The sequence below is a fragment of the Abramis brama genome, assembly GCF_963993115.1.
Source record: "Abramis brama genome assembly, chromosome: 20".
Taxonomy (NCBI): domain Eukaryota; kingdom Metazoa; phylum Chordata; class Actinopteri; order Cypriniformes; family Leuciscidae; genus Abramis; species Abramis brama.
This window is the reverse complement of record NC_139982.1, coordinates 1,774,389-1,800,492: the sequence shown is the minus strand read 5'-3', so window position 1 is coordinate 1,800,492 and position 26,104 is coordinate 1,774,389. Positions and strand designations below refer to the sequence as shown.

Here is a 26,104-nt window from a genome sequence, read left to right as displayed (position 1 = left end):
ACAGCAGGTCCGGACATCTGTCATTACCAGCATTACCTTCTCTGGACAGTATATTCCACTTTCAACATCAGCCACCAACGTGGGTGTTAGAATGGACTCTAGTCTGACCTTTGAGGCTCACATCAAACGTCTGTCCAAGACCTCCTTCTTCCACCTCAGGAACATCGCCAAACTCTGTCCCACACTCACTCTTGCAGATGTGGAAAAGCTTGTCCTCGCCTTTGTCTCCTCCAAGCTGAACTACTGCAATGCGCTTCGGGATCCCTCACAAAAGCCTCCAGAAGCTGCAGTACATTCAGAAAAGTGCTGCTATATGACCATATATGACCGCAAATATGACCATATCACCCCCATCCTTAAATCACTCCACTGGCTTCCTGTCTCACTCAGGACTGAGTACAGGGTCTCCCTCCTCACCCACCCTTGTCCACATCAAATACCTTTTTTTATATAAATCTGAATCGTGGCATACAAACACTGATCAAATCTGTATTTTATATTTTATAAATGAGGTCCACAGAAAGAATTTATAATGTAAAGAAGCCAGTCATTTGTTCATTAAAAAGACTTTTTATTTCCATTTGTAAGGGTGGGTTTCCTACAGGGTGACTAAAGAAATGTTATTAACAAGATGGTAGAAAACTGTACATTTCTTGTCTATTACCACCCACTGCTACTTATACCAATGACGGAAATAAGCGCAGTTACAATAGCTTAATATGTGCGAGAGCGTTGCTATAGAGAGTGACGATATCGTATTGCAATAGGTAGCACTTCAAAGTCAATTCAAACCTACCACATCAAACCTAGTTAGCACATTATTTGTAATTGAAAGGGTTCAATGACAATATGGTTATGGTTACACTTAAAATAATTATAAAATAGATGTATGAGATGATAAAAACTTTTACCATTAATTGTACCAAGCATATATGCAAAATGTTACCTGAGAGATAGAAAGAGAGGGAGAGGCGGAGAGAGTGTAGAGTAAGAGAGAAAGAAAAGAGGAGGCAAACAGAGAATGCCCCAAGAAAGAGAGCCAGAGAATCACAAAGAACCAGAGCAACAGTTACAATCATCTTTTATCCCTTCCTGACCATGTGACCGAAACCCAAATGTGAGACGTTCAAACTGACCAATCAGATAATTACACTTCCCCCACCGTACTAAAGGTGTGACAATTCATCGACCGCCGAAGTACACACATCTTGGCCTACAGGCCTAGATCACTATCAGCCCCTCTGTGCCTTTAGAAACTCCAAATGGTCCTTGGGGTAAGAAAGAGTGGGTTGAAAACAGCAAAGCAAATGTCTTTGTTCATTTCAAATATCTTGGAATTATTTTCAATCCTACACATTTAACCAATTAAATAGCATTTATATTTAAGTTTTTTTGCTATATTTTAATGTTAGTAAGTCGTGTTAAAAATTGCTCTGTGCATAATAAGCCAGTGTGTTATGGTGTGATGGGCCGCTTTTTCTTTTTATTCCTGGTCAAATGAAAGCGTACAGACCAACTGCAGGTTGTTAAATCTTACACAGAGACACGGAGGCATCATAAACCCTAAATCCAGCATAGAGGGGTTCAGTGAATGTTGTGTTGAATGTGTCTATGTGTGTGAGTGTGTTTGTGTCAGAGACGCTGTAGAAGGACAGAGTGCCGGATGGCCAGTCCAGATACACTCCTACTCTGTTAGACGGCGGTGAGGGGGAAGAAATGTTATTGCTCATATTATTGTGCCAGACAGTAAATCCATTTGCAGTGCAGTACAGACTCCAGGATTTGTCACTGTATCCAAACCAACAGTCATTCCCTCCTTTCCTGCTAAGTCCTTTATATGCCACGGCTATACCAGCCCCCTTCCCGCTCCACTCAGCCTCCCAGTAACAGCGTTCAGTCAGACTCTCCCCACACAGAACCTGCTCATAGTTCTCAAATCTCTCTGGATGATCGGGATATGACTCTGGATCTTTGGTGTGTGTCACCTTCCTCTTCTCCTCACACAGAGAGAGCTTAACATGTGCTGTGTTTGGATCCAGAAGGAGATCACAGGCATCTGAACACAAGAAACACAAGAAGAAGATTGGAAGTTGTGCGAAGTTGATAGTTTTAGAGCAGTGCATGTGTGTGTGTACACTCAACAAATAAGACAAACTTATTGTGTGTGTGGGGGGGGAGGTTATATCAAAAGTAGCACTCAGGATCTGGTGTGTCCAGCAGCTTTAAGCCCTACACAGCATCATGGACTGCAGCAAACTGGCCAGTTCTAGCTGTGAGATTTTACCTCACTCTTCCGCCAAGGCACTTGCAAGTTCTCGAACACTTCTGTGGGGACACGTGGTTACACGTGGTTTGGCACTTCAAGGATGATTAGCTGTCCTTCTGTCTCCCTGCAGCACTATGTTAGGTGTCTAGGTGTCTTACATTACACACACTGCAGTTTATTGCTCTGTTCACATCTGCAGTCCTCATGCCTCCTGCAGCAGGTCTATGGCATGTTCACACAGGTGATCAGGGACCAGGGGCATCTTTCTTTTGATGTTCTTCAGAGTCAGAGGAAAGGTCTCTTTAAAATTATTGGAACTGTGAACATTTTTTTTTCTGCCTGAAAACCATTAGTGTTTTGAAGACTGTTACACAGGTGCATGTGCGATAATTGTTTATGGTTCAATGAAAAACATTGTTTAAATCCGTTCCAATAAATATCTGAAAGCTTATTTGGATTTTACTAAATTATCTTTAAAATACAGTATCCTAAAAAGGGACGTGAAATGAGATGTCTTCAATAATATAGTCATTAACACGTGTGTGTGTGTGTGTGTGTGTGTGTGTGTGTGTGTGTGTGTGTGTGTGTGTGTGTGTGTGTGTGTGTGTGTGTGTGTGAAAGAGTGAAAGAGAAAAGTCCTACATTTTCTCAGTCCTTGTTGAATTCTGAAATGTTCTCCATGATCCAAACTAGAAAGAGACATAAAATATTAGTGAGAACTTCAAAATAAATAAGTATTTCTCAAAATGAGGCATTCAAAAATGGAGCCAAATACATAATTCTTTTGGACACAGTCCAATGAACTTAGCAGTCTAATAGTTACAGATCTCTAAAGACAGATCAGCCTACAGCATACATAATGCAGTGACAATAAATTCAAGACCAAGTGACTAAACACACAGCTATATAAACTTTGAATACAGAAAATCACTCACACCGTAACAGACTGAACCCAAACGCTGAGTGCAATTAAATCGTTTATTTAGTCCACAGTGAAAACAATCACTACAGTCCTGGATAGGGTTGCCAACCGTTCCGTAAAAAACGGAATCGTTCCGTATTTAGAAAAAAATGGATGCGTTCCGTTTCAAAGTAATAAGGAACGCAATTTGTTCCGTATTTCTGTCAGAGCCAAAACGAGCAAACATTGTCATTTGTCAAATTGTCATCTAAATCAATGAACGAGAGGACGTTTTATTTTGAAACTGCGCGGTATGCTAATTTCCTACTCTTGTGTTTTGTTGTCACCAATGAGATACGCGCACTTACATTCCCACTCAGCTCATTGGTCAAGATAGGCCCACTGCTGCTCGTAAGGAAGACGTGTCGGCGAAACAGACAGCAAAAACTAAGCAGCATGGACGACACCGGCTCGGAGAATATACAACATTTACCAACCAGTACTGCTTCTACAAGCACTGACAGTGGTACATCTCCCAGGAAGAAACAAAGACGTTTACAAAAATATCGAGTTGAATGGGAAAAGGACCACGCATGGCTGGGGAAAGTGCATGACAATGAATATAAAGCGAACTGCATAATCTGCCGGCGCGTGTTTTCAATTGCCCATGGTGGCATACATGACTTGAAACAGCATGCAAGTGGTACTGGACATGTCGAAAGACAACGGGCCAACCAAACAAGGGGAAGCCTTGACCGATTTGTTGTCCATCAGGCAACTCCAGAGGCAGATATGGTAAGGACTTCTGGTTATGGAAACGTGCAATGAATGAATGTCAGCATGTTATTGCCAGCGATATTACAATAGGCCTTAATGATAGCCTACAGTAGGCTATCATTAATATTTTATAAATACTTATAAATACTTTATAAATAAAATTTGATTGATTTATTGAATATTATGAAGAAGTGCAATTGGTGGATTAATGCATAAAATGTATTTCCAAAAATAACTACAAATACATAGATAGGCTAATTGATAATCTGAAGAATGCACTGCACATTATACACACAAAGATCTTTTACATTTCTAATAAGTTCAAACTTTTCATAGATATTTTCATGTGCAGACAGCTATATATAAACTGCATGTTGGTAAACCTTGATGTAACATAGTTATTGATTATTAGTTATTCTGTAGATATAATATGCTTCTGTTTGTTAACCTGGGTTTAGTAATACACGTCGACTATAGGCCAATACGATAAGATATTTTATTTTTTTCCTTCTTGATAGGTGACTGCTGCAGAGGTAGCTCATGTGTACCACACAGTCAAACATGGTTTAAGTTATAACTCAGCCGACTGTGCATTCAAGTTGACCACCCGAACACTGAGTGACTCCAACATTGCCAAGAAGATGTCCTGTGGTAGGACGAAAGCTGAGGCAGTTGTGAAAGATGTCCTGTCTCCAAAGGCGATAGAAGCTGTTATCAAACAGTTGAAAAGGGATGGTAATCCACTACCATTCTCTCTCCATACAGATGCCTCAAACAAGAGCAATCGCAAAATGTTTCCCTTGGCTGTACAGTTTTTCACACCAGAGAATGGGATAGTCAACAAAGTAATAGATTTTGTAGAAAATCCAGATGCAGAGGGAATAGTCAGATCAATCCAAAGCTCCCTTGACAACACAGGTTTATCCCTTGATCATGTATCTGCATTCAGTGCTGATAATGCAAATGTCAATTATGGTGTCCACAATTCTGTCTTCACAAAATTGAAAGAGATCAACTGTGAGATACTTCGTGGCAACTGTCATGCACATATCATTCATAATACAGTGAGAAAAGCTCTGGACCAGCTTTCAGTGGATATTGAAAATATTGTCCTCAAAGTTTATGGCTTCTTCTCCATCTCTGCCAAAAGGAGAGAGTCCCTGAAGGAGTTCTGTGAGTTTTGTGATACCGAATTCCATGAAATCCTGCGCCATGTAGTGACCAGATGGCTGTCACTGAACCCTGCAATCACCCGCCTGCTCCAAAACTAAAATCCACAAGCCACTAAAATCATATCTGATTAGCATTGGTGAGGAATGTCCAAGGCGTCTTCAAACATTGCTGAGGTTGAGTGAAGATGCTCCTGGACCCGAGGAGGAGGCAGACATTGTGGAAGTGTACCTTCTCTTTTGTAGTAATATCATGTCCTTGTTTGAGGAGGTGGTGAAGAAGCTGGAGACAAATGTAACTTCATCTGTTGACCTTTACTGCATCATGGATTCCTTTCTGATGAGACTAATTCAGAGAAGGGATGATGGCTTCTACGGTTATCTCACACGATAGAGGCTCCAGCATCTCTCACCATCTGAAGCTGATGTTGCCAGGCAGGAGTTTACAGTCTTCTTAAACACTGCCATTAGTTACATCCAGAAGTGGTTTGACTTTTCAGAGGAAAACTGGCTTTTTCACCTGCAGCCCCTCTCTTTAGAGTCTGGGAAGATATCTTTTGATGAGATGGAGAAGATCACTGAGCGGCTTCACATGGTTGATAGGTAAGTTAGATACAAATGCAAATGTAAACCATGTTTTACTATTGTTGATGATTATGAAAGTACATACAACTGATAGAAATATTCAAATAAATACATGTATATACACATAACTTTCTACACATATAATTAATTTAGTTAAATAAACAGCAAAACACTGTACAAAGTTCTGAAATGTGTTTTATTTCTGTATTGACCACCGTATGGCCTGTGTACCATTTATGACTAACACAACCTTTCTTCTCCTCTGCTCTGAAAGACTTAACATCTCTATGGACAGCCTCTATGAAGAATGCATGACCACAAATAACCTCCTTGCGCACCTCACCACAGCGGCCCAAGAAAAGGAACAGTGGCAACGCAAGGGAACAGCAGAGAGGTGGATGCATGTTCTTCAGGCAACTGATCTCCCCAACATTCAGGCTGTTGTATCCTTTGTCCTCAGTATCCCATCTTCCACTGGGTTTGTAGAAAGGATTTTCTCTTTCATGAAAAGCAAATGGACAGATGTGCGGAACAAATGTTCCATTGAACTAATTAGGAGTGAGCTTATTGTCAGCCTCAATTATGACATGTCTTGCTCAGAGTTTTACTCTGCAGCACTGAAAGACAAACAGCTCCTTGCTGCAGCAAGAAGTCAAAAGAAATACCATTGGAAAAAGTAGGTTGTGTACCACTGAGCTCTTAAGATCCAAAGGTCAGTCACATTTCTGTTTCAATACAAATGAACATTCCAGGCATTTCAGGTAAAAAGGTGTTTTTTGGCACAGTGCAATGTTTATTTTAATTTGTCTTTACCATTTTGTACATTAACCCTCTGGGGACCACAAACGCGCCCGCGCGTTTTGCTCGTTTTTTTTTTTTTAGCAATGAAAATAAACACTAAATGCTCTGTTAATTTTGATCTTTCATTTTCGTGTAATACATCAATCGATCCTGTTCAGTTTCTATTTTTTTTCTGTATACTCACAATAAAAATAAAGTGTTTTGCTTTTTGACAAATAAAGAAAAATTAACATGATGCGATTTCTGCCTTCTCTCTGTCAGTAAACTCCCATTTGAAACGCGTTCGAAAATGATCTATAACTCCGCGAAAATTCAGTCAAACAGGCAAACAGACCCACGGGCATAAAGCTTGAGATCGCATCTTTTAAATGAAGTCATTTATATAAAAAACAAATATTCTCAGCTTCTGTAATCTGTATAAAAAGAGAGCGACTCCTGTCGAGCTCATTACGAGCTCATTCACAGTAATGTGACCACTCCCCGGAGAGCGCGTGCTATTCAAACGCAAATTCTGAGAACTATTTCAGAGCTGTGAAACGCCCACATCAGCTGTAAACAAAGCGCGTCGCGACTCCTCGCGAGTGAGACATTGTAGCCTACCTTATGGAGAAAAGATTCCTCAGAACAGTGCTGATGAGGAGCAATATCTCCTGAAATGAGGAGCAGATTCCGCTGAGGAGTGAGGTAGGCTGTTTTCTTTTCTCACGTGTGGAATAACGTTATGGAATAACGTTAGTGTAGGCCTATGTAAACCGCAAAAAGATGAATCGCATTTCTATAATATGACTCGCCTTTCTGTGAGATGAATGAAGGGGACATATTTGTAAAGACTGTTTAGCCTAAATATGAATCGCGCGTCTGTGTGTGAAAGAATAAACTGCTTTGCTATAGCCTACTGAGATGAGTAAAAATCGACTGGAATATGTTGAAATAAAATGTATTTGTATAAGCAACGTATTAAACTGCAAAAAAAAAATACTATTTTTGTCAAAAATAAATTCATAGACTAAGATGTTAGATGTTCCAATGTTGGCTATATTCAAACTAATGAATACATATGATAAAATGTAGGCCTATAATCTTTTTCTTTTTTTTTTTTTACAAAGAAAGAGTACACTTGAAATATTGTTGAAATTGTAATTATTGTTGTAATTGTAACATTTTTAATAAAATAGCAAAACATATTTACAAGAGAGATGTAAGCGAAATCTTAAATGGTCAATATAAGTCTTCTTCTAAATACATCTTTTGTCCTTGCATTGTGGCTCAGTCAGTTTCACACCTGAGTGAATGGCTCATTATGCAGAGTGGGTGGGACATTGTAATCTAAGGTGTAAACTACTCCTCCCCCTCGCATATTGGCTTTCCAAGCAAAACCTGTTTTACACCATTTAAATCAATGTATTTTTTTTTGTGAACGATAAAGCAAGACTATTTTTACATCATTTTGAAGCTAGAACTCAAAGGGACAACATCCATTAGTCAAAAGTCTTGTGGACACATATTTAATATGTGTTTTGTGGTTTTAATTCAGCAACTTTCATTTTAATTTTTCCAATAACCACGCATAAACATTATTCTCTTAAAAATACAAACATCTACATACACGTTTCTCGCATATTATGGTAGCCCTGTTTGTGCTATATAGAGTGAATTTACACCTTTGCCATTAACATGTTTATAAATAACTGAAAAAAGCACAAATGTCAAGGCATGTCAGAACATCTCAAGGACCCCAAAAACAGCTTGGTCCCCAGAGGGTTAACAGTCCTGTATTGCATACTGTTTTAAGTTAAAGAGGACTATTTTTTCTTAAGAGAAACCTTTTTTGCATTTTGCACATTCAGTCTTCATATCCTACTGTTTTAAGCACATGAGAACAATTCATTATTTAAAGGAAAAACTTTTTGTTTCTGTTTTTATTTTTGTGAGTTTGCACATTTTACAGGCTTTCAGAACTATCCAGAATAATTTCTGTTACAGAAATTCTATTTTTCCAGTACAATAAATAGATAAGTGTTGTAACAACAATTTCTTTCTGTGTATTCCATGGAAGGGGGGGGGGGGGGGGTTACATGGTGGATTTGGGTGGGAGTTGTGCGCGTGTGTGGGGGAGGGGGGATGGGGGGGGGGGGGGGGTCTTGCTGTTGCGCAGGGGTGTTCCTTTTTTTTTTTTACAGGGAGTTGGCAACCCTAGTCCTGGAAGATGAAAATACATAAATAAAAAATAAATAAATCCAAATCACAGATGATGAGGCCAACTAGAGTTAGATGATGAACTTGAACAGGAAGAAATCTGTTGAACAGTCCAATCTGTATAATCCAGGCTGGTTTGTGATCGCTACAACGAGAGAATACAACGTGGCATGAGATCGAAGCACAAAGAGACAGAGGGCAAGATGAGTGACGAAGGCAGACGATGATGAAACAAAGAGTCCAAAGGCTTGTTCGACTTGAACCGGTGCTGTACAAACCGATCAGTGAATGACATCAAAGTACCGCAAGAGCGATTAGAGAGCAGACGGCTCTGTATGCTTTTGACTCGCACTCCCAGTACTTTGATGTCATAAACGATCGGCCTGTGCTGCGCCGGTTCAAGTCGAACAAGCCTCAAATGTAGCGAGGTAAGCAGGAGAAGGGAAGGGGGATTGTGAAGCGACTTCCAATCCCATTACAGATTGCTGATAGGGTGGCCCAATTTAAAGGACAGGCAACATGGAAAGGCAGCCGGGGTCCTTGTAGCACCAGTTAGCCGTTTGGCTAGTAGCCGTGTAGTCAAGTCAAGTCATCTTCATTTATATAGCGCTTTTAACAATGTAGATTGTTCCAAAGCAGCTTTACATTGATAATAGGAAATTAAAGTAAAGTGTTTTGGCTTTATAGCAGCTCTCGAATAAAGTTATTGTCCAGATAAAGTTAGTTTGATTGATAGTTTGATTGATTCACTTCCATCGCAACGATCATTTGTTATTAACTTAGGGGCCGCTACAGGCACGGCGCCAGGATTTTTTCTCTACTGGTGCTAATGGGGAGCTGGACCGATACGTGGGGGTGCTAAGAAAACAATTGATTTTCATTACTTAAGTTACTCTATAATATAGAGGTTCTCGTTTTTTCAATAAAAGCAGCTATGATACACTGCACTTTAACTGGATTTGGCCAAAGAATAGTCAACAAAATAACTAAGCCTAATACAAGCGACCACAAGGCAATGACAAAAATGTTTCACGTGGAAAGGTGCGAGATTCAGCACCGGAGAGCGACCATGCGTCTGCCGGTAATCAGACAATACATACAAAATGCGACAAACATATTTATTCCATATGCACAATTAATGAAAACAAACAAACATCTATGCATTGCTAATATTGTCTTGGATCACAACCAATATCAACTCAACTTAAGAAATTAAATTGATAGTTAAATTAATAACATAGGCTACAAAGTGCAGCCGCAACGAGAAGTGCAAACAGTTTGTGTCTAATGATTCGGATCACAACGTCAAAAATAGAATTAATAATATAAAACGCTACAGCAAGAAAAACAAACACCCTGTACCTGTTAACTGGGCACACACTTAAAGAGCATAAAATGAACTGGCTCATTACAGTATTGATTATTATTCTACTGCAAACAAAAACACGCGCCAAATTCTGTTGTGCATTTGTTACAGTGTAACGAATTAAATGTCACGTCATGACATCAAATGTAGCCTATCACAACCAGTCTCTGATCGCAACGTCAGGAAAAAACCTCACTGAGTTGTTTTACAGGAGGACAATGCGTCTGTTGTTGTGGTTAAGTGCAAATGAGTCTATAATCTTTTGGACATCAAGGGCCTTGGTTCTTTCTGCGTGGATGGACAGGCAGGCAAGGTTGCTAAGTCGAGGATTTGCCATTCGGTTTCTCAGGTATGTTTTTACGCGCCGCATGCAGGAAAAACTGCGCTCACATGAAGCGGATGTTACAGGCAGTGTAACAGATATGCGCAAAAGTTTATAGATGTCCTCAAATGAATCTTTGTATGGTTTTAGCATGGACAGAAATTCCAGTGTGCTGCCGACTGTTTCACCTTGTTCTTTTTTTCTTTCCAAGAGCCGGCGCATTTGGTGCACCTCGGCCAGCAGGTCATCCTTTTTGATCCCATACAACTGCGCCATGGGCTCAAGGCTCTCCTTTTCAAGGAATGTGGCATTTTTGGGGTTGAGGGCTGACGTGCCCATGAGAACAGCACCTGCTTCTGATGAAAACCGTTGTGTCATTTCATTCACTAGTCGATCAATGACAGGGTAGAATGAGGATGTTCGGAGTTCATCCAGAGAGGACATGGATCGGTGTTCTGTTTGAACTGGAGCTTGAACTACGTAATCCTGCAGATGGTGAGGCTGCTGGGATTGTCTCTTCTCTTGTGGGAGCTGAGGTGGTTTTGCTACACCGACTTTGGCGCACAGGGCCTCCGCCTTGCGCCATATGGCTCTCCAAGAGTCCTCTGTGCGCTTTTCTTTTAGGCCCGTGATGACCGAGTGCGCGAGGTCGGTGGCAGTCTCCAGCAAAAGATCGGGTGACTGTAGAGTGTCAGACAGGAACTTTGCTGTACGAAAAAGATCCTCAAACAGAATAAGGTGGAGGATGAATTCAGCATCAATGAATGAAAGCAATGACCGTGCATCAGTGGATCTGCGTGGATTTGGTTGCGCCTTAATGTCATTTAAGGTTGCAATGATGGCGGGGAGGGTTTTTTGCACTGCCCAGAGCGAGTAGTACTGGCAGGACCAGCGCGTATCAGACAGTTTCTTAAGTTCAATGGGCTGCTGTGAAGGCTCAAGTTCCTTTTGCTTCTTAATGAAATGGGCATGGACAAATGAGCCTGAGAAAAACTTGTACATGTCTTGCACAATAACAAAAAAATCCCCCGCTGGCTTCACGTTTCTGACACAGTCCACCAGAACAAGATTGAGGCGGTGTGCATGGCAGTGAATGTAGACTGCCTGAGGGACCTCTTCTCTGAATTTCTCTTGGACCCCGTTGTGAACACCAGACATTACAGCAGCACCATCATAACACTGAGCAATACAGGCAGTGTGATCAATGTTACATTTGCTGAGAGTGTTTTTAATCGTAGTGAAAAGTGACCCTGCATCTAATCCGTCAGCTGGCGTGAAATGGAGAAATTCTTCCACAACGTGATCATTTTTCACGTAGCGCACCACGACAGACACTTGTTCCATTTTACTCAGATCCTTACTCTCATCTACCATCAAAGCAAATATTTCAGCATCTTGTATTTCACCACTAATCTGATCCCTAATCATATTTGCCATAATTTCCAGTATTTCGTTCTGTATATCATGATGCGTGTACTTCGCATTTCTTGGATTTTCTGATATTTTCTGTGCTACGGTTTTGTCAAATTTTCCTATGATCTGTAAAAGTTCTAGGAAGTTTCCCTGGTTGACAGCCCTGTCATTCTCTGTGTCTCCTCTCTGTGAAAGTCCCTGGTACGCAGTGAAACGCAATGACTCCACAACTGCTCGCATATACTCTCTGTTCTCACGGACTATTTTTGTATGTCCATCACTCAGAGCATTACATATTGTTGAGCCAGACTCTTTCTGAATATTCCACTCATTCCATGCTGCCATGGCATATTTATGCTCCACACTGGCATTGTGTGTCTTAAATGAACTTGTCGCCTTCTTCCAGTTCTGGTAGCCATGGTGGGTAAATGCCGCCTTGTCTCCATGGTTACCAGGACGCTGAAAGTGCCGGCATGCAAAGCAGAAAACACGGTCCTTTGAAATAGAATATTCCAGCCATTTGTTATCCTCATACCATCTACGACTGAAGTAGCGATCCTGCTGTCCAACTTTAGTGGCCGGATAACGCCGGAGAAGAGGCCGCCTCGGTTCATCTACAGGTGACTGGCTTAAATCAGAGGGAGCGGTGTCGGTGTCAGCGGCACATCTAACTGGGACTGTTGAGCAACTAGCGGCGATGGACAGCTCCGGTGCTCCTTCGGGTCCTGGCTCATGACTTTCTCTCTCAAATTCATTTTTCGAATCTCCCTCTTCTTCTTTGTCCATCTGGGAGACTGGATCTTGGTCTTCATTTTCGATCTGCACTCTTTTTTTTTTAATAACAAAACGATCCATTGTATTTGTAACAGATTGTAGCCTAAACTAGCTAGCCTAGCCTCACAAGGGTTTCTTGTTTACAAACAATAACGGATGCGCGCGCTTTTTCTTTATTTTAAATTCCGTTTTTCTTTATTTAAATTTCGTTTTTCTTTATTTAAATTTCGTTTTTTCTTTATTTTAAATTTCGTTTTTCTTTATTTAAATTTCGTTTTTCTTTATTTAAATTTCGTTTTTCTTTATTTAAATTTCGTTTTTTCTTTATTTAAATTTCGTTTTTTCTTTATTTTAAATTTCGTTTTTCTTTATTTAAATTTCGTTTTTTCTTTATTTTAAATTTTGTTTTTCTTAATTTAAATATACCCTTTACTGCATCAGTAATTTGTTAGTCAGAAAAATATTAGACTACCTTAAAAGTATCGCTTAAGTTAACAGACCTGTGTGTGCGCGCGTTTTATATAGTGTCCATTCTCGGAGCATAAGCCCTGCCCGCCTGAGGCGAGCCGCTCCCGCTCGCGCTGTTCTGACTGTAGTTTACTAAAAGTTTATTCATTCTGAACGTGCGGCGTCTGGCGTTTCCATATTGCACCAAATGCGACAATGCACTCCCTTGTGAAATCGATTGGATGAACAGTTCTCGAAATAATTAAAAAATGCAAACAGACGGACAGACACATAGAGAATACTGCCTTTATTAGAGAGAAGAATATTTTCAGCCCCCTCTCCCGAAGCTTCGAATATTCGATGTTCATTACTACCGAAGCTTCGAAGCTCAAAAAATGGTATTCGGACCAGCCAGCCCTAAATAATACCTGACGATCTTTGGATTGTGGATGACAAGAAGTGACCAGCAATTGTATGGCCTGCCTGATATATATATATATATAGGCCTATAGCCTATATAATTATCTAATTCAGACACCAAGTGTGTAAACAAGAGAAATGATTAGAGCATGCAAATCCCTTGATGCATACAACTACGTGCTATGTGGTCATGCGCAGTTCGTCAAATACTTTGATGCTGCACCTGATTTTTGCGTGTTGAGGTCAGATGTACTCCGGTACGAACTAAGAGCGCGGGTCATTTGCCTGGTTGCGTGGGCTTAACTGGGGCTACACAGATTTTTGACGGGGCTTTAGCGCCCCCTAGCCCCGGTGTAGCGCCGTGCTTGGGCCGCTAACACCACACCGTTTTAACAGAAAACTCTTAAGTTCTTTCTGCGCAAACTTCAAAAACGCGAACCAGTGAGAACGTTGATGGTGTGCACATGCGTATTACAAGTTCAGTCTATAGTTTGAATATACAGTATGTGCGCAGGCGTGTAGTCCTTCCCTACAAATCAACCCTCAACATACTACTTGTCTGGCCTTAAAATTAATAATACAGAATTTTAATCGCTTCCGCATAGCCACGCGAACCAGAATTATCCCGACAACGCTTTATCTGTAGAGAGGCAAAGGGAGGGGAGGAGGCCTTCACAGGGAAGAGACTAGTTGACATTTCAGGACTGCGCTGTCGTCGCGTCCAAGCGTAGGTCCTTCATCAGGTCTGGATACAGCCTGGATCCGGCGGACTGCGGTAAACCTCAGGATAAACAGAGAGACTAATATTAGCGTAGACGGCTTTCTTCTTATGATGTAACGAGTACATCAGGATTTATGGAAAGTGACCTAATCTATGCAGCCTAACATTGGATTATAGAAGTCTATAATGTGTTATTGTCGCGATTCACACAGGGAACAGACGATATGGTAAGTTTAATGTGTTTATTTAGCAGAATGGATCGGATCCAGAGATGAATGGTGAGTAAACCGAAATTAGATAAACAATGGAAGCTTAGGTGAATGATAATCAAGTCTCTCTTTCTCTTTGCAGATGATGAAGATGAAGGCTCAGAAGATGGATGGTAGACAGGCTGATGAGGATCGTCTCAGGTAGGTTTTCAGGTAAGTCTTGTAGGAAGGGAGTCTGTGTGTCTTGTATTGACGAGACTAGACGAGGAGTGAAGGGAGAGTGCTGAATATATAGGGCTTGTTAACGAGGGAGTGCAGGTGATGATGATGATGGCTGATAGAGTGCAGGTGTGCCAAGGAGGATGATGGGAAGTGTAGTGCATGCACAGATGAGGAAGACAGACGGTGAATGTGACATAACTCCCCCCTCCTGCTAGGCGCGACCCGTGCCGTAGATGGTAGATCCTGGGAGGGGGGTGGGCATCCTGGAGTCAGTGACCGGAGGGAGAACAGGGACAGGACAGACAGGAGACTCCAGGATGGTATAGCGGACCGTGGCAGAGCAGGCTGAGCAGGGGGCCACGGCGGTGCAGGCTGAGCAGGAGTTCCAGGGATCCCCAACTGAGCCGGAGGGAGCCAGAGCCGAGGCGACACCACAGGTCTGGAGGGCCAAGGCGGATCTGCAGGCTCATGGGACTGAGGCGGAGAAGGGGCTCTGGAAGCCCGTGGCGTAACCAGTGCGAGGGAGGACGACTGAGGAGCAGGAGGGAAGACGGAGCCCAGTGGAGCAGAAGGGATGCAGGGCAGAGGCGCAGCCGGCAGCACGGAGTCCCGAGGTGGAACCAGGGTGACGGCTGACCAATGCGAGGAAGGAAGGAGGAGTGAGCCTGGTGGAGCTATAGGGCTGACAAGACCCGACGGAGGTAAGGGCACAATGAGCCGAAGAGAAGCTACAGGGTCGGAGGACCAAGGTGGAGTCAGAGATTCAGGGGACTGAGGCGAGGACAGGGGATCCACTGACCAGGGCGATGCTGAGGCCTGGAGTCCCGGAGGCGGCTCCACAGCAACACTGGCGGGTAGCTGTGGATGGGCAGCAGGGTCAACAGGGCTCAGTAGAGGCCAAACAGTAGCATGAAGGGACCAGACGAGGAGTGAAGGGAGAGTGCTGAATATATAGGGCTTGTTAACGAGGGAGTGCAGGTGATGATGATGGCTGATAGAGTGCAGGTGTGCAGGTGTGCCAAGGAGGATGATGGGAAGTGTAGTGCACACACAGATGATGAATGTGACAGTTATGTGTATGCTAGGTCAAAGAGATGTGTCTTTAATCTAGCTTTGAACTGACAGAGTGTGTCTGCTTCCCGGACAATGGTAGGAAGACTGTTCCAAAGTTTTGGTGCTAAATAGGAGAAGGATCTACCGCCAGCAGTCGATTTAGATATTCTAGGTATTATCAACTGGCCGGAATTTTGAGATTGAATAGACGTGAAGGATTATAATGCGTTAAGAGCTCGCTCAAGTACTGCGGAGCTAAACCATTTAGTGCTTTGTAAGTAATCAGCAATATTTTAAAATTTATATGATATTTAATAGGGAGCCAGTGCAGTGTTGACAGAACCGGGCTAATATGGTCATATTTCCTGGTTCTGGTAAGAACTCGAGCTTCTGCGTTTTGGACCAGCTGTAGTTTGTTTATTAAGCGTGCAGGGCCACCACCCAGTAGAGCATTACAATAATCTAGCCTTGAGGTCATGAACGCATGAACTAATTGTTCCGCATTTGTCAATGAGAGCATATACCGCTTAACTACACACAACCGCCCTTCAAGCCGCCATCTTGAAACCACTTTTTTTAGTTACATTTGAATTAGATTCTGTTTATCATTCTCTACTATGATTTGTTTGTGGTGCAGAGTCATGTACACATCATATTTTAAATTAATCTTTAGCTTGGTCAACTTTATTTCATAGGAGAAAATTGCACGTTTTTATTTATTGCACTATTTAAGGCACTTTTAGGTAAATTACCTTCTTATATTTCTTATCTTTTCACCTCTAACCTCTTTAACCATTTTTAAATATCTTTTACAAACTGATTTAAATGAGACATTTAATTGTTTTTGTTGATTTGACTTTATATGTGTATTTGCAGTATTGTTATCTTATGATCTTTTTGTGAAACTTTATGTGCTGCCAAAAAAATTTAAACAGACATAAATTATTATTATTTGGTCAGTTTGTTTTTGTGATTTGTGTGTGTGCTCATGTGGCACATACTGAAAGCATAATTTGTATACATACCTGTTTGTGTGTGTGTTAACCTGGTAAATCCTACATTTGTACAGTATTGAAATCATTATGTCTAAAGAAAGTCCCATATAAAACATGAAAACGCAACGTGTGTGTGTGTGTGTGTGTAGTACTGTTTAAAAGTCGTAAGCACATTATATGCTTCACAAAAAAAGATTTTTAGATTATTTATTTTAATACTTATTTTAATGTGTTTTGTTTTAGTGTACCAGTATGAAATACCAGTTTAGATTTCCAAACATTTTATGTACGTATATTGTAATAATCCAGTGAAATTTTTGTATGAACAAGTCTGACAACTGTACAGTCTGGTCCACACAGAGATCTGATCTCACCATTATTGAATCAGTTTGGTTTGATTACTTGAAGAGAGAAAAACAACTGAGACAAAAATAAATCCATAAGAACTGTGGCAACTTATCCAAGATGCTTAAACAACCTTGAAAACTGTGTACCTGGGAGAACTTGTGCTGTTTTAAAGAGAAAGGATGGTCAAACCAAATATTGATTTGACTTTAGATTTATAATGTTAAATAAAAAATACTTAACGTCTTCACAGGAACTTTTGCACAGTACTGTATGTGTATTTATACATATTATGTCATTTATTTCACTCAGTTTCACTGAGATTAGCAGTAATAATGATCTTGTGTAAAACCCTGATACTGCCCCACATACTTGAGTATCTGCAGTGAACAGTTTGGATCATTCAGTTTGTCCGAGAGCAGCTGGACTCCTGATTGTCCTGGGTGATTGTAGCTCAGATCCAGCTCTCTTAGGTGTGAGGGGTTTGAACTCAGAGCTGAAGACACATAACCACAGCCTTCCTCTGTCACCATACAGCCAGACAACCTACAGACAACACAAAACAGTCAGATAATCTTAAACAGAAGATTAAGAATTGAAGTGAAGACTCAAAAACATTACATAGACCTGACTGGACCTGGTTTGACATACTGATATTTTATTTAGAAAAGCTGCCAAAACTTGAGAGTGCGGGTCTGTTGCGTCTAGACATGCTGCCATCTTACCTCACTGTCATACCATGTCATAAGTGTCTGGCATGCCAACACTGCCAGACACTCTGAATCTTTTATTTTCTCGTTTTGACCGCTGTAACAAGAGAGGCCAGCATTCATCCTGCTCTACCAGAGAAGGACGAACCTATTCAGCTTGCCCAACATCAGGTCAGATCCACCATTAGGATCTGACCTGAGTCAATAGGGGCTTTTGCACCGGGTAGTTCTAGGAACGTAAGCCACGTTTCCACCGAAATTATCCGCAACAATTTGTCGCTGGAACTTTTTTTCCACCAGACCTTTGCTGTCTGCGTTTCCATCGCAATCTAAGTACCGTAAATCTAGTACTGTGAAGATTAGGCAAATAGTCCGGTGACGTAGGACTGCGTGCTACTGTACAGTTCCCGCTGGGTTTCATCCTCTGAATTTAAGCTTAATAAAGCCTGAACCTCGTCGTCGGTCCATTGGTCATATTTTTTAAAGTCCATTGTTGATTTGAACAGCAAACAACTGTTACTACATGCACCGTAACAGATGGTGGTTAAAATAAAATGTTGCGTGGAGTCAACCAATCAAAATGCGGCATGGACTCAACCAATCAGCATGGTCAACGCCCAAGTCCCACCCCTGAAAGTTCCTGAACTTTGAAAAAGTACTACATCGCAAGCGGGAATGGGGGATATTTACCCGGAACTTCATTTAGACCAGTGATTCCCAACCCCCGGTCCCCGGACCGGTGCCAATCCGTGGACCCGTTAGTACCGGGCCTTGAAATATTCCCAGAATAATGTTTTTTTTATTATTATTATTATTTTTATATATATATAATAATAATAATAATAATAATAATAATAAATGCTTTTTTTAAGTGCTATGACATGTCATGTTATTTAATCCAAAACATAAACAATAAATAGATTAAAATATGTTTCTTTGGGCGTCTTGCGATTGTTTAGCAACGCGTCGTATCTGAACGGACTGCAAAAAAAAGCGCGGTGCACCTGAAGTGACAGAAGTGAGAGATGAGCGGGCCTCAGCAAACTTCAATGGCTAATTTCATTGCGGACAGTTCGGGTAAAAGAAAAGGCGATGACCAACTCGAAAATAGTGAGAGAAAAAAGAAAAAAAAGTCAAGCTTCAATCGTAAATACGATACCTCATACATTAGGTATGGATTTACCACAACAAGTGATTCCGTGGCGCCAAATCCATTGTGTGTTATTTGTGGTGAAAAACTCTGCAATGAAGCAATGAAGCCGTCAAAACTTCAGCGGCACTTAACCACCAAACACCCAACTCTCAAAGACAAAACGGAGGAGTTTTTCGAAAGAAAGAAATGTGAGTTGGACGCTCAGCGGCAAGTTTTGATATCCTCAACATCAGTAAACGTAGCTGCAACAAAGGCGTCATATCTGGTTGCTCATCGAATAGCTACAGCTAAAAAAAAATTTACAATCGGAGAAGAGCTAATTTTGCCGGCTGCAAAAGATATTTGTCGGGAACTTTTAGGGGAAAAAGCAGCTAGCAAGTTGGAACATGTTCCACTATCTGACAATACTGTTGCCAGGAGAATTGATGACATGGCTGAAGATATTGAGGGGCAGCTGTTGGGCAGATTAAAAGCATCTCCGTGGTACGCAATTCAAGTGGACGAATCGACTGACGTGGAAAATAAGGCGATCATGTTAGTTTATGTGCGGTACGTGCATCAAGATGAGGTGCAGGAAGATTTGCTCTGTTGTCTTTCACTTCCAAGCACAACCACCGGCTCCGAAATATTCCAAGTATTGAACGAATACGTAGCAGGCAGACTGGAATGGAAGTTTTGTGTTGGTGTCTGCACTGACGGGGCTGCCGCGATGACCAGCCGGTTGTCGGGGTTCACTGCCAGGGTGAAAGAAGTTGCGCCAGAATGTGAGGCAACTCACTGCATGATTCACCGAGAGATGCTGGCAACCAAGAAGATGTCTCCAGAGCTTCACACGGTCCTTAATAATGCTATACGTGTCATCAACCACATTAAAGCTCATGCACTGAATACACGTTTGTTTGAATTATTGTGTGAGGACATGGATGCTGATCTCAAGCGCCTGCTGCTACATACAGAAGTTAGGTGGCTGTCCAAAGGGAAAGCCCTAACACGAGTGTTTGAGCTAAGAGAGGAATTACAAAAATTCCTCTCCAACAAGCAGTCACCCTTAGCAGCGCACTTCAGTGACAAGAGCTGGCTCGCAAAACTGGCCTACTTGAGTGACATTTTCATGGCCTTGAACGACTTGAACCTGACAATGCAGGGGAGGATGGCTGACACATTCAGGCTGGCGGATAAAATCGCGGGATTTAAAGCCAAGCTGGAAACCTGGGCACGGCACGTCAACCGGGGTGTTTTTGATATGTTCAGCAACTTATCCAGTTTTTCCGAGGATGCTGAAGGAATTGGCCAGTTGATACATTGCCACCTGACATCACTGTCTGATGAGTTTGAGCGTTATTTTCTGAAAAAGACCCAAGGAATGGCAAAGTATGGATGCGCAACCCATTCCAAGGTATGCACATTACATATTCATATATAACGCCCCTGCCCAAAGTATATTTTCTATTTAATTTTCCATTTGGCAAAATAGTAATTTCAATAAATGCAATTTTTTCAAACAACAATAGGCTACTTTTTATATTTAATTACTTTAAATATATTATTTTGACTGTTGTGGAAGCGCTCTTCCTGGAACAACACGACACGGCAACTAAACCCAAATAATTCACTATTTTATTACAATATTGTTCTCTTTATAATGTTATGTAATATGACAGTCCCAATAGTAATAATTAGTCATGTATTGCCGTTTGAGCTGCGCGCGCTGAAGCTGAAGAGGATCAGCTACACTTTACTACATTATTTTTTAACCAAATGCATCCTATGTCATGAGATAAATCAGATATAGATATGCCTACACAAAATAAACACAATATTACAACTTACATTTGCACAAAACAAAATGCTGCTTATAGTTGTCACCTGTTGGTGAGTGAAAACACTAAGTTGCTGTTGAAGTGATTGACAATGTTTCTAGTTCATTATGCAAATAAATGATAGGCTGTTGTTTTACACAGTGATATGTTCCAAACGATGCATCTTAAAATTGAGGCATTAAGGGTGCTTTCACACCTGCCTCATTTAGTTCGTTTGAATCGCACTAGAGTTCGTTTTCCCCGTTGGTGCGGTTCGTTTGGGCAGGTGTGAATGCGGCAATCGCACTCGGGTGCGCACCAAACGCGGACCAAACAAGCGTACCGAGACCTCCTGGAAGAGGTGGTCTCGGTACGCTTTGAAACGAACTCTGGAGCGGTTCGTTTGTGGTGAGAACGTGATCCGACCTCGAACAGAACCAACTGCCAAATAACTGCGCATTTTTGGACTAAGCCAGTTGCCGTAGTCAGCTGCGCTGTGCATTAACGTTATAGGATGAGGAGAAATGTTTGTTTACAGTTTGCAGCTCAGCTCGCAGACAAACTTAGAGTTGTGAGGAGGTGAGCCTGATATAAATTATTATTAACATTATTTTCGAGCCGCATCCTCGGTTCATTCTCAAATATTATTGTTTGTCTAAAGTGGTGTAGACAAACTATAATAAAATATGACCAAGGATACAATCAGCCCACGCAGTCGTCTCTCCATAGGAAACAGCGGCGTGTTGTCTGCCGGATTTTCCACGGATTTTTTGTTTACTTCCGGGAGTTCTGTTGGAATTTTCCCGCACGTTAATTCTGACCAAACGAAGTGCAGTTCCGAGTGATGTGGATGTTGTCACGTGACTGCATTTTATCAACTCATAAACTGATCCGGACCAGAGTGTTCAGTGTGGTGTGAAAAGGAACCAAAACGCCTTAAAAATGCTACAAAGTATAATTTGTCACCCTTGGTCCGGACCAAATGAACCGAACTACAGATGTGAAAGCACCCTAAAATTGACAACTGGTCCCTGGATTTTTTTTTTTTATGAATATGCTGGTCCCTGGCACAAAAAAGGTTGGGAACCCCTGATTTAGACCCTGGTTCCTGCGGTGTAAACACACGGAGTACCACCCCAAAGACACTAGTTCCTGGGGAAAGTTCCTGCGGTGGAAACGCGGCTTTAGTTCTAGGAACTAGCCACCAGGGTTGTTCCCCGAGAACTAATGGTTCCCCTAGGTACGTTTTCCTGGTTACATTCGCACCGCCAGTAGGAACTCTGAAGTAATGTAAGTAACTCTGAAGTAACGTTGTTGTTGAGACATTTATTTTGATCGCACGGTAGAGCTTTATTTTGACAGAACTGAGAATGCCAGCCAGAGCCACACAGTGCTCGTATTCTCCATGTTCATTAGTTTGATCTGTCTAACAGTCCTGTCTAATGCGTTATTAAATATAACTGTTATACATAGAAAGTAGGCGGTAGTGAAAAGTTATTAGCAAATGCCGTGTTGTTGATATCCAGCTGAGCAGAAATACATAATCATTTTTCGCTTGGTCCCCTCAAAGTTTTCTCCTCAGCGTAAAGGTTTAGAAACCCATCTATCACTGTTTTCAATGTTCGTATATCCTGTCATCATAGCTCTCCAGATTGCCCTTACACACCTGGACCAGAAAAACACCTATGTAGTAAGAATGCTGTTTGTGGATTTCAGTTCTGCTTTTAATACAGTTATCCCACACAAACTGCTTCCAAAACTCAGCAACCTGAACTTAGGCACTTCACTGTGCGCATGGGTTTTAGTCTTCCTGAGCAACAGATCCCAGAATGTCAGGAAGGGAGATTACACATCATCCATTCTCACCCTGAACACTGGCACACCACAGGGTTGTGTCCTCAGCCCACTTCTCTACTCCTTCATTACCCATGACTGCTCCCCTGTTTATCCTACTAACACAATCATCAAATTTGCTGATGATAATATATGGCATAACTTTATTGTCAGACAAAATCCAAAATTTGTCATTAATTACAATAAGTTCATTCACACTTACTGTACAAAACCATATCACATAGACACAACCTTTACAATCACATTAAAATAGCCCCAGTATAGGTTTAATTTTTTTGTAGCTTGTCCAGTATGGAAGTATATGGGTAGCAATATTCAATTTGAAATGTAATATGCAAAATGACAATGCAATATGTAAAATGGCAATGCATTTCTGTATTTAAATTTACATTTTCCATTACATTTGTGAAATGAAAAATCAATTATACAGTATAATTTACATTTGCCATTTCATACACTAGTTTTAATATGTAAATTTAATACATATTTTAACACTTTATAAGTTGCAAAATGATATGAAAATGTATAACATAAATTATTAGATATTTCTAAGCAAAAACTATAGCAAAATGATCATTTAAATGTTAATTCAATGTGCAAATTGAAAATGCATTCTGAGCCAATCACGCCCCCGCACCCTCTCGCCCTGTCAATCACTGCGTAAAGGCAGGGCTCGGCAACAGGTAAACGTAGGCTATGTTACGTGTTTTGAGGTGTTGGAATGAAACACAGCGGCGGCAGAGCTGATACAAGCGTTAAATTCGCTGGCATATGAAGTGGAGCGTGAACAGAGAAATGGTAGTGTTTCTGAAGATTATTACGCCTCTGCAGGTGATAGAACCAGTACGATGTTGGAACGTCTGGGATCATTTTCTGCCTTATCAGGCGTCAACACCCGTTTGGTGTCAACATTATGCTGCGCTGTTGTTGTCTGATGCTGGACTATGTTAACCCTCTGAGGTCGGCAAACGCGCGGGCGCGTTTTGCTGGATTTTTCTCCACATTGTAGCACTATAAACTTAAATTACTCCGTCATTTATGGTCATACAGAAAAAAGAAATATAAAAAAAGAATCTGTGATATTTCTACTTTTGTATGTGTCCACTTACAATCAAATCAAAACATTGTGCTTTTGTAAAATAAAGAAAATAAACAGGGTGTGCTTTCTGCCTCTCCGTCGCGGTGAACTTTTTTTTCTTGAGCACGTCTATAAACTGAAACAAAACTCAGCGAATACTTGTCACACATTTATGAGCCATATACCTTTATAAACATTTAAGTGTGTACTTTTAAATGATCGGATTCAAAACGAAAACAAATATTCTGTTTAAGTAATTTGTATAAAACCAACAAGATGTCCAGCTTCTCAAACGCTTGCTCATTATATTTAATTTGGCCACGCCCACTCGCGCAAAAGAGATTCACATGCAAATCTCCACATGGAACGCGAACTCGTTCATTACCTCAACAACAAAACACCAAAACACTTCACTTTTCTTCGAGTTTGAAAGACGCGCCTGAGCTTACATTGGATTTACCTCAGAAGAAGAAGAACGCGATTTGAAGACAAGAAAGATGTAAGGTAAGAAATTCTTACATATTAGTTTGTTATTGTTGCATAAATGTCACGTTGCAGTTGAACTGTTGCTAGATATATGGGTAATATTATAATATTTAGACCCGTGTTTACTGTTACTGTGTTTGTGGATATCTGCTCAAACGTAGATATGTATATGGTAACCATAATGTTTTATATTTGAGCGCGATCGCTGTTATGGGATATTTTGATTTTCATTGATTCACAGTATTGATTTTCATTGACTTTCAGTAAGACATTGAAATGACTCTTTGCTGGACTGTATGTGGTCTGCCAACATATGACTATATGTGTGTGTGTGTGTTTTAAACACTGAGAAACAGGTGAGACATCAGGAGGAGGCAGATTGAAAAGGGGCTCTGACCCCTAGGGTCAGAGGCCGTCCAATTTAGAACTTGTGAGTTTGTAAGAATAAACTCAGCAGGATTAGATCACTAGCAGAGAAACCTTCCCTTGTTTAGATAAGGGCCTGTAAGCAGGAGACCTTGAAAGCAGTATAAAGGCTCCTCTGCCCTCCCCCTGGTCGTCGCACTTGTTTCACAGACTGTACTGGTGACTTCTGTGTGGCAACTGGGCCTTCTTGCAAGAATAAAGTACTTTTTAATGATCATTTGAATTTCAGAGTGTCTCTTACGCAGGTGATGATTGTTTAATGAATTTTTGCCACAACAATCGCGTTTGAATGTATCATATTTTGGATCGCGATCGCGTTTGAATGTATCATATTTTGCAGCGCGATCGCGTTTGAATGTATCATATTTTGGATGAAAGCAAAACGCACCAAACGGCTTCATGTTTTTACTATTATCTCATTTCATATCATCATAACGAATGGAAACATTTGAAGTAACATGATAATCAATATATTTTTCTCTAGCTTAGTTGTTACTGAAATCTTTTGGAAGATTTATACTGCTATAGATTATTGTTATTATTATGTTATCCAGCACTGCGCATAGCTTATGCCTACAAGGCACAACAAACCTGGTGTTCATTATATTATATATTGTTGGAAACATTTGTGTGTGTGTGTATTCTGTGAATTTTAAAAAGCAATTTTAACCAGAAAAATCTAATATTTATTTCCAAAATAGTGCAGGCCTTTCTCTTGATATCAGGATGTTCACTTTTTTTTTTCAGGGCCCAGATGCCACTGAGGACTTCAACATTCACATGAGTCTCTGTACATGAACATGGTAAAGTGAAAATCAAACACCTTGGAAATGAAAGGTATGTACAATGTTTTTAGGAATGGCACAAAGGTCTCTGTCTTTGGATCATTGTTTTCAATAAGTGCTTTTTTGGCATTTGTTGTGTATCTTTGGATTATGTTGTGTTGTAAATAAATCCAAACAATTTAAAAGCCATTCTTTTTTAAATATCCTCATTTACAGTATTGTGCAAGGTTGCTCAGAATGACAGGGCCTGATAGCTCCTAATAGGGCCGTTAGGGGAGGGTCTTTGTCTTTCTCAGGTGTGAAAAGCTTACATATTAATGACCTTCCGCATAGAGCTTTCTCACACAAAACCCGTCGTAAAATTTTTAAATCAATATATTGTCTTATCTGAATGAGCAGTCAGGGTGATTTTCACATAGTTTTAGAGCAAATATTCTAGGCTACGTCATACAATTTTCAAAAGTCTTGTGAAGAAATAATCAGTATGGGTTTCATGGCCTTATTTCAGTGAGAATTTTTTTTTTTGTATTTTCACAAACCACGCATAAATGTCATTATCTCAAAACTACAAACTTTTACATACATGCTGCTGATATATTATTGTAGCAGAGTTTGTGCTGAATACAGTGTAATTAGACTTTAGCCATGAAAATGTCACAAGTAACAGAAATAACCAGAAATGTCAGAGCATGTCAGAACACCTCCAGGGCCCAGAAAACAGCTCAGACCTCAGAGGGTTAATGATGGTTTCGTTTTGTATAAAATATTATCATTGTCTGATACACATATGCTTATCTTTATTCTTATTACTATTAACTATAATTACCCAAT

The 26,104-nt window shown here is 40.8% G+C and overlaps 1 protein-coding gene across 1 annotated transcript in view; it reads right to left on the bottom strand.

Annotated features, from left to right (window-relative positions):
- Window positions 1-596: 596 nt before the first annotated feature.
- The window catches only part of LOC311070459 (NLR family CARD domain-containing protein 3-like), a 29,546-nt gene continuing 4,038 nt past the window's right edge, over window positions 597-26,104 (bottom strand). The window contains exons 4-6 of the mRNA XM_084094317.1: window positions 17,355-17,528; window positions 2,909-2,955; window positions 597-2,056 (exon numbers count right to left, since the gene is read on the bottom strand). Of these exons, the coding sequence (XP_083950443.1) occupies window positions 1,527-2,056; window positions 2,909-2,955; window positions 17,355-17,528 (751 nt within the window). The 3' untranslated portion in view covers window positions 597-1,526. The remainder of the gene's footprint in view (window positions 2,057-2,908; window positions 2,956-17,354; window positions 17,529-26,104) is intronic.